General features: G+C 64.8%; 1 protein-coding gene across 1 annotated transcript; it reads left to right on the top strand.

Annotated features, from left to right (window-relative positions):
- Nucleotides 1-2,539: 2,539 nt before the first annotated feature.
- FOXL2 (forkhead box L2) lies at nt 2,540-3,793 on the top strand. Its single transcript, XM_058031391.1, has one exon. It carries the CDS (start codon nt 2,540-2,542, stop codon nt 3,458-3,460), a length of 921 nt encoding a protein of 306 aa, XP_057887374.1. The 3' UTR covers nt 3,461-3,793.
- Nucleotides 3,794-9,223: the final 5,430 nt, after the last annotated feature.

Genomic DNA, 9,223 nt, shown 5'->3' on the forward strand with positions numbered 1-9,223 from the left:
CGGCCCGACCGCCGCTCCCAGCGCTGCGCTCAGCTTCTGCCCTGGTGTTCATCCCAAATCCCCCTTGATGGGGCTGTCAAAAAAAACCCAAACAAGCCCCTCGGATGTCAAACGCCCTTTGCGAGCGAGCGAGCGAGCCCTGCCAAGGAGCAGCGCGCCGGGCTCAGGAGCGAGAAGGGAGGAATGTGCCATTTGGCCGAGGTGATGACACACGCGGCAGCGCTGCTACACCTGCACCGGGCCTGGCCGCGGAAACGCTGCGAGGGAGAGCGCAGGGAGCAGCATGGGTGGCCGCAAAAAGGAGCTCGCCCGGCCCTGGGGAACCCCGCAGCCCCGGCCCCGACGGCGGGGCACAGCTGGCTCCGGCTGCTGCGAGCTGCCCGGGGAGGGGAGCCCCGGAGAGGGTCTCTGCTGCGGGCCTCGTCCCTTCGCCCTTTCGTTTGTGCGCGTTAGGAGAGAACCCGGGGCCGGTGTGCGCTGCTCCGTGCCTGGGTATGACAATAGACGGGCCTCCTTTCTGTGACCGAAATCGCACAGCCCGGCTTTACCTCCTTTCTGTGACCGAAATCACGCAGCCCGGCTTTGCCTCCTTTCTGTGTCCGAAATCACGCAGCCCGGCTTTGCCTCCTTTCTGTGACCGAAATCACACAGCCCGGCTTTGCCTCCTTTCTGTGACCGAAATCACGCAGCCCGGCTTTGCCTCCTTTCTGTGTCCGAAATCACACAGCCCGGCTTTTGGGCCATACGTTCCTCCGTACTGGATTGGTTATATGGCTCTAGGCGAAGATGCAGAAACGTGTTCTAACTGAGACATATCGAAATATATAATTTTATATATATATATATACATATATGCATGTATATAAATCTAATAGTTCTTCGAAGAGCTAATTTATATCTCGGTTAAAACAGGTTTCTACATCTTCGACTGCCTTTACCCGCAATTACTCTGTCCCGGGTCGGGTAGAGGAACTAGAAATCCGCTCACTGGCCACCGAAGCCCTGGGCGCCCCGACGGCAGAGGCCGGTTGTCCCGGCACGGACGTTCGGGAGCTGCCACTCCCCGGGCTCACGCTTGGTTACGAAAATTGATGTCGCGCTTAAAATCATGGGGACAGGGCACATCGTGAGAGGCAGTTCGCGGGCAAGGAAGGCAGGAGCGAGTCTGAGGGCCATGAGCTGCCGGCGGGCAGAGCTGCGGGCTCCGAGGTGAGCGTGCGGCTGCTGCCAGGGCCGCTTTGGGCAGCGCGGGTTGTGTTTGAGCTCGGGCGGTGACGCCGGGTCCGGCGGGCTCGCTGCTGCAGCGCCCCGGTGGTGCCGACCCCGCGGAGCCCGGCCCGGCTCCTGAGGCTGCCGGCGGTGCCTTTTCTGCTGGAAAGGCTCGGGAAACAAACGGGGTCTGCCCCGCTCCCGGGACACGACTGGAGATCCCGTTAGAAATCAGTGTGAAATGTCCGCTGCTGTGCCCCAGGGCGCTGGTTTGTCACAGCGCGACATCTCTTGTGCTCGGGCCAGCTGACTCTGCCTGTCTGCTGCTCGGGGAGGCTCTGCCCGAAGGCAGGAAAAGGGAAGGAGAGGGGAATGTGGGTGCCACATACGCTGCTTCAGGAACCGTGTGAAACAAGCCGAAGCCCTCCAGGGGAAGGAGCAGGAAAGCTGCCCAGTGTGTCATCCCCCGTCTGGCCACCCTGCCCCAGCCCTCGAGGCGCCTGTCAGCCCCGCAGCCGCGCTGGGGCTCTGCGTGTGCTCTGCGGGGAGGGAGAAGGGGCGACCCGACACCTTATGCTTTCTGCCTGCTGCAAATAAGAGCTGCAAGAACCGACTTGCAGGGAGCGGCAGCAGCCTCCTTGCGCTCCCCGGGCGCGATCGGTTGGCGGGGCCCGCGGCCAAGACATATAAACGCGACCGCGTGTGCGGCTGGAAGCGTGACAAGCCGCCGTGGCAGGGCGAGCGCCGCGGGCACACCCCTTCGCACCCACCGCCTCCAGCGCGACCCCGCGCCGGGCGGGAGGGGAGCGCGGCGCCGCGGCACCGGCGGGCTCCGGGGTGGGCGGCGGGGGCTCGCCCAGCGCCCCCCGGACGCCGCCCCCCGCCTCCCCCCGCCCCCGGCGGCTCCGCGCCGCTCCGCGGGGCCACGTCGGGCCGCGTGTGCGCGGGGCTGAGCGCGGCGCCGTGACTGCGGGGTGAACTCGGCCGTGCCCAGCGGCTCGGCGGCGATAGGGGAGCGGGCTCCTGACGAAAGCGGAACTCGGCCGGGCCCATACAAATCAGAAAAGAGCCCGGCCGCCGCGGCAGAGGGGAGCGGAGCCCGCGGGGGCAGGGACGCCGCCGCCGCCGCGCTGCACGGACCAGCGGCGCCGCGAGAGGCGCCTCCCGATCTCCGGCCGGGTCCCGGCTTCGACTTCGACTTCGGCTTCGGCTTCGGCCCCGTCGCGGCGAACGCGGAGCGGGACGGCCGCCGGCAGTGGGCTCCGGGCAGCGGGCAGCGGGCAGCGGGCAGCGCTCCGCACCGCGCCGGGCGCCCCGGGCGCGGGGCACCATGATGAGCAACTACCCGGACGGCGAGGAGGACACGGTGGCGCTGCTGGCTCATGACACCGGCGGCAGCAAGGAGCCGGATCGGGGCAAGGAGGAGCTGAGCGCGGACAAGGGCCCCGAGAAGCCGGACCCCTCGCAGAAGCCCCCCTATTCCTACGTGGCCCTGATCGCCATGGCCATTCGGGAGAGCGCGGAGAAGAGGCTAACGCTGTCTGGGATCTACCAGTACATCATCAGCAAGTTCCCTTTCTACGAGAAGAACAAGAAAGGCTGGCAGAACAGCATCCGCCACAACCTCAGCCTCAACGAGTGCTTCATCAAGGTGCCCCGGGAGGGCGGCGGCGAGCGCAAGGGCAACTACTGGACCCTGGACCCCGCCTGCGAGGACATGTTCGAGAAGGGCAACTACCGCAGAAGACGAAGGATGAAACGGCCTTTCCGGCCGCCTCCGACCCACTTCCAGCCGGGCAAGACCCTCTTCGGCCCCGACAGCTACGGCTACCTGTCCCCGCCCAAGTACTTGCAGTCCACCTTCATGAACAACTCGTGGCCGCTGGCGCAGCCCCCCGCGCCCATGCCCTACACGTCCTGCCAGATGTCTGGTGGGAACGTCAGTCCCGTCAATGTGAAAGGACTCTCGGGCCCGGCGTCCTACAGCCCCTACTCGCGGGTGCAGAGCATGGCGCTGCCCAGCATGGTGAACTCCTACAACGGCGTGGGCCACCACCACCACCACCCGCACGCCCACCACCCCCAGCAGCTCAGCCCGGCCAGCCCCGCGCCGCCCTCGGCCCCGGCGGCAAACGGAGCCGGCCTCCAGTTTGCCTGCGCCCGCCAGCCCGCCGAGCTGTCCATGATGCACTGTTCGTACTGGGAGCACGACAGCAAACACAGCGCCCTGCACTCCCGCATAGACATCTAGGGAGGCTCCGGCCAGCGCCGCCACAGCAATGCACCGGCCCCGCTGCCCCGCTGCTCCCCCGCCGCGTTCCCCCGCGCTCCGCGTCTCTCCTCCTCGTCTCTAGTCACGGACTTCCCTCTCTCTGTGTGCCCAAACCCTCGCGGCGGGGAAATAGCGGCTTTGCCCCGCGCGTAGTGTCAGTGTAGGAGCGTCCCTCGATGAGAAGAAAGCAGTGTAAGTGTGGGGATCCCCGCGGGGCAGCGGCGGCCGGGCCGCCTCTCCGGGCGAGCAGGGATTCACCGGGAGTTCCTCTGCTCCGTGTGTGTGTTTGTGAGTTGTTGGGGGTTTTTTTGTTTGGGTTTGTTTGCTTTGGTTTTATTTTGTTTTGTTTTGTTGGTGTTTTTTTTTTTTTTTTTAATGGAGGGGGGGCATCTAATTAAAAATTGGTTGTTCAGCCCTCAAAATTCTTTTGTAATTCGGCCGGAATCTTTTCGGGCTCGGCCACGGGGAGAGTAAAGCGGAGTTTGTAAATAGCGGAGGCATTTTCACGCGTGCGGTGCGGGGCTGGCGGGGCCTAGACACACCACGGTGTGCCCGCGGTGCTCGTCCTCTTCTTCATCCCCTCTGTCTTCCTCCTCGCTCTGCAAAGCACTGCGCTTCTTCCGAGCTGTGGCTTTTCGTTCAAATAGTACTTAACGTGGGGACTGCTGTAACAGCAGACGTGCGATATTGCTGGTTAATAGAAACCAACAAACAAAACGCGCCAGGGTCACTCGTCAAACGTTTCGGCAGCGGTAAATATATTTTTTAAAGGAGACAATGTCCTCTGAGGTCTTAAAAGTAATTTTATACAGGTCTAAAAAAATATTTTGATGTTATTAAAAAAAAAAAAAAAAGAGACGCTTTCCTGTAAATTGGGATATTTTTCCGTGTGCATATTATTATTAATAATGAAAGTTTAAACTATCTTCAGTTTTTTTGCCCCCAAACCTGGCCCAAAATGGATTTCCCGGTAGGTTCTGCTTTTGAATGCTTACTCTTTTTCTTAAAAGGTTTTGATCCTTCAATTTTACATAGATTAATGTGGAAAAAAAATAGCGATTTTAAAACAGGGGCCAGTTCATAGCGATTTTGTAAATGTTTGTGTAAACCGATAGATGCTGTGGCATAGTACCATTTTGGGACCAACTTTTCTAGAATGAACTAGCACTTTCATTGTACTTTCTAGCATTGTAAAGTCTCCAATAAAATGCCTTTCCTTCTTTCCATATCGTTTTATTTCACTCGCTCCTCCGCGCTCGGGATCGGGAAGCGGCAGCGGGGAGCGGGGCGGGCGCTGTGTGCCGGGGCCGCTGCGGGCGACGGGCACCGCTCTCCGTGCACCGCAGCTCGGCTGCGGGACCCTGCTGGGCGCTCCATCATCTCCGCCAGGCCCCGGCGCTGTCTCGGCGGCGGCCGACAAGGTGCGGGAAGAGTTGCGTTGGTTCCGCGGCGTGCGGCGCCTCCGCTCCGTGTCCGGGCAGCCGCCGGCACCTCGCCCGTGTGCCCGGCCCGGGCCGGCGGAGGCCTCGGGCTTGTGCCTGGGGCTGTGCCGGACGCTGCTTCGCTTTCATTTCTTCCTGGCATGCTCGGAGCCGTGGTCCTGGAAGGAAAAGAACGGTCCCGTGCCGCCCCAAGCCCGGCCCAGCCGCGCTGCGACGGGGCCCGAGCGCCATGCGGAGCCTCTCTCTTTCCTCGCCGGGCCCGTGGGCCTCGCTTCTAACCCTGCCTGGGCCTCGCTTCTAACCCTGCCCGTCCCCGCCGGCAGGGCCCTGACCGGGCCCGGGGCTCAGCACAGGATGGGGCTGGCGGGGCGGCCCCGCTCAGTGCGGGCCCGGCTCGCAGCGGGTCCCGCTCAGCCCCCGGCCTGGCCAGGCCTGCGGTGCCGCGGCAGCAGCGGGGACGCGCTGTTCGCCTCACGGGCTGCGCCGTTCGCCTCACGGGCCCCACGGGCAGCTCTCTGCCCAAACCAACGCTGCCGGGGTGAAGCCGGTAATAACGGGGCCGAGCATTCCGCAGCCAGGGGCCTGGCACTCGCCCTTGCTCGGCTGCCTGAGCTCTCCCTTTCTGCAGGCAGGGCCTGCTGGCCCGCACGGCGGGAAGCGGCAGCCTGCAGCCCGGCCGCGCAAAGCAGTGCGAGACGCGGGGACTGGCGGCCTCTCTGCCGCTCGGCGGGCACGGCCAGGGCACAGGGGCTCTGAGGAACCCGCCCGGCCATCCCGGAGCCCTGCGGTGCCCCCTGGCCCCGCTCCGCAGGCGGGGAGGGCGCTGCGAGCGTTGATGGGGCCGAGGGGCTCCGGGCGGACAGAGAGGCACAAGGGGTGCGGAAAGCGGGGTCACGGCGAGGCGGCCGTGTGGTACCTAAGCACGGAGAGAGCCTGGCCTCCGCACGAACACCGCTGTAACGCGAGGCCCAAGGCCGAAGCGGCAATGCCGGTGCACACGGGACGCGGCCGGGACTCACGCCGCTGCCAGCGCACTGGGGATCGCAGCTTTGCACCGGAGGGCTCAAGGCCTTGGCTGCTTGTTCCTTACTAGATAGGTACTGCCTATACCGCTGCTTTCCTCAGGGGTATGTTGAGGCCAAAAGGGCCACGGGGCGAAGGGAGGATGGGAGCAGCTCCCCGGACGCCCGCACAGGCCCACCGGCGCTCCCTGGGCTCCGTCCCTGGCTGTGCCGTCTTTCGGCCTGAGGCAAAGGCTGAAGCACGCTGGCACACTCCGGGAACGGCTGGGGCTCGCCAGCTTGGAGTGAAGCGACACCTGACCGTGCCAGGTGCAGGGAGAGGAGGCGGCAGGCCGGGACCGGGCAGGGACGTGCGGACCCTGGGGCTGTTGCAATTCGTGGAATAGGTGGTGTCCACCCAGGTCCCGCTGCCCTTGACCAGCGGCCGATTTAGCCCATAGAGAGAGGCAGGGAGCCGCGCGTTTGGGAGAGAAGGGAGCAGGCAGGGCCGTGCGGCCGCTCTCCTGCCAGGCCAGGGGCTTGTCCGAGCTCCCTGTGCCCGGCCGGGGCTCTGCTCTCCCTCATCCCGAGCTCCCTGTGCCCGGCCGGGGCTCTGTTCTCCCTCATCCCGAGCTCCCTGTGCCCGGCCGGGGCTCTGCTCTCCCTCATCCCGAGCTCCCTGTGCCCGGCCGGGTCTCTGCTCTCCTTCTGCCGAGCTCCCTGTGCCCGGCCGGGGCTCTGCTCTCCCTCATCCCGAGCTCCCTGTGCCCGGCCGGGGCTCTGTTCTCCCTCATCCCGAGCTCCCTGTGCCCGGCCGGGGCTCTGTTCTCCCTCATCCCGAGCTCCCTGTGCCCGGCTGGGGCTCTGTTCTCATTCTCCCCGCGCCGCTCCCGGGCGGCAGTGGCCGTCGCGCCTTTAAGATGTTTTTACGATGGTTTTCTGTATTTTACAGAGACTGCATTGAATGCAAACTCGCAGGGGAACCGCGGGGAGAGCCCGGCCGCCGTGGCTGGCTGCGCTCGCCGGGCGCTGTCGGGCAGCGGCCCGAGGCAGGGCTGGTCCTGCCGGGCTCAGCCCGGCCGCTGCCACTGCCAGGGACGGCCGGGCCTCCCGTGCATGCCACCGGCCTGGGGAGGGGGTGCCCATCATCTCCCGGGGTGCTGGTGCTCGCCTCGGCAGCGGGCACGGCCCCTGGGGAACCGCTACCGAGCGGCCAGGCACCGGGCCCGAGTGTCCCGGAGGAGCTGTGCCTCCCCGCTGGGCAGCCCGGGGGATGTGCAGGGACCGAGTGTCCCGGACAGCGGCACTCGGGACGGCAGGGGCTGAGCGGGAACGGGAGCAGGAGCGGTGCAGACCCCTCCGCAGGCAGCTCCGCGGGCACGAACACCAGCGCAGGACCGAGGGGTGCCCGTGGCGGCTCAGTGCTCCCTCGCCACCTCCTCCCGCGGCTCCCACCTGCCCCAGCCCCGTGCGTCCCTCACAAAATCGAGCCGCATTCCTGGCAAGCGCGGTCTTTGCGCGTTGTGTAAGGTCTTTCCCCGTTATATAAATGACGGCAGGAGGAATGCGCACGGAGCGGGACGCGCTCCCCGGGACGGCACCTTGGCGCGGAGCCTCCTCCGATCCCGGGGCTGCTGCGGGGGCCAGAGCCAGGGAAGGGAAGGGGGGCTCAGGGCTGCTGAGCCGCCGCTGCCCTTTCGGAGCGGCCACGGCTTTATGCAACGCTGGCGAGAGATGAAAGCAGAAGAGCGAGGGGTGTTTTCTCCCTGCCCGGAGCGGACGTGGAAGGAGCCTGCCTCTGTCGGGGAAGGACAGAGTTTGATCCCCGAGGCAGAGCGGACTCCCAGCGCCCCTGTGCTGCTGCAGCCCCCGGGGCAGTGCCAGCGCCGGGGGATGTTTTGTCACCGCAGCTTTCTCGTCCTCTCCGGTCCTTTGCGCAGGCCGCAAAGGTCCTTTGAAGCCCCGGCCGGGCTCGGAGGGTGGCAGAGCCCTGGGCGCAGGGAGCGCTCCCCGGCGGCACGGCACGGCACGGCACGGCTGCCCTCTGCCTGCGGGCCGGCGGGAGCGCGGGGACAGCGGGATGCTGAATGATGGACCTCGTGGGTTCTGTCCCGGTTCCTCTGGTCGTACCGGACCGGCACCGGGCAGGGGGCGGTGGCTGCGAGCACGGCAGGGCAGAGCCGGCTCCGTGAGGAGACGCACACACAGCTCTTACCTTGCACCCTCCCTCCCGCCCCGGCCGGAGCGGCTGTTTAGTACCGCCTGATTCCTGGTATTCTTGTCAGTGTTTTAAGTGGTGAAAAAGTCATTTCCAGTCCCATGGTCTGCGTTTCACCCTGAACTCATTGAAAAGAGAGTGCGGGGTCAGGACTGTTTATTATACAACCAATTAAAACAGGAAAATATGCAAAGGCTTCATTCAGCGAGATCCGGCTATTGTTAAGCCGAAAACGATATTTTTGCTTCAAAAATAAAAAAGTACATTTGTTACTTAAAAAATCTCCGCTCTGCGTGTGTGACGCTCGGGAGCGCGGTGAGGTCCGGCGGGCCCGGGCCGGCCTGTGCGGCCGGAGGGCGGCTCGGAGGGGCGGGCGGGCACCGGGGACCCCCGTTCCCCGCCCTGGGCTCCGCTCCTGCCCGCTCGCAGGAAGGGCCGGCCAGCCTCAGACGCGGGGGATCAGCTCCGTGCAGGCGGAGTGGTGCTTTGGTCAACCCCAGACAGCGAAAAAATTATTGCGAGGGCTAAAAAGCTCGACGCTGTAGCGGGCTCGGGCAGGGCCGGGATAGCCGGGCTGGAGAGCCCCGAGAAGCGCTGCAGGGCGCAGTGTTGAGCCTCGGAGCGCCGCTGGCAGCCCTGGGCACACCGCGGCGGGTGGAGAAGGGACTCAGACAGAATTCCCGGCTCTGCGGTTCCCCTGCGGCTTCTCCATCCACCAGAAGCCCATCCCTGGGTCTGCGGAGCATCTCTGCTCTGAGGCACTGTACCATCTGCCCCCAGCACAGGGGCAGGGCAGGGGGCTCCTCCCGGCACAGCCGCCCGCCCCAGGTAGCCCTCGGGGATGTGCTCAGCAGCGGGCCTGGGAAGCGTTCACCAAAACAATCGCTCGGGCTGGCCTAATCCGATGAGTTTATTTTAGTCCTCGAGCAGTATTGAAAACATTCGCTCTGCTTCTTGTGGTTGTTTACAGTATGTCGGTCTCAACATCACAGCCGCCCTTCTGGAAAAGTCTTACAGGATTCAGGCAGAGGGAAACCAACACAGAAGTGACTCGGAAAGCATGATGGCAAATGATTAATCA

This window comes from Melospiza georgiana, chromosome 10, assembly GCF_028018845.1.
Source record: "Melospiza georgiana isolate bMelGeo1 chromosome 10, bMelGeo1.pri, whole genome shotgun sequence".
In the NCBI taxonomy this organism is placed as follows: domain Eukaryota; kingdom Metazoa; phylum Chordata; class Aves; order Passeriformes; family Passerellidae; genus Melospiza; species Melospiza georgiana.

What these genes read in the sequence shown, in the direction of transcription:
- FOXL2 (XM_058031391.1), top strand. Translation starts at nt 2,540, where the DNA reads ATGATGAGCAACTACCCGGACGGCGAGGAGGACACGGTGGCGCTGCTG.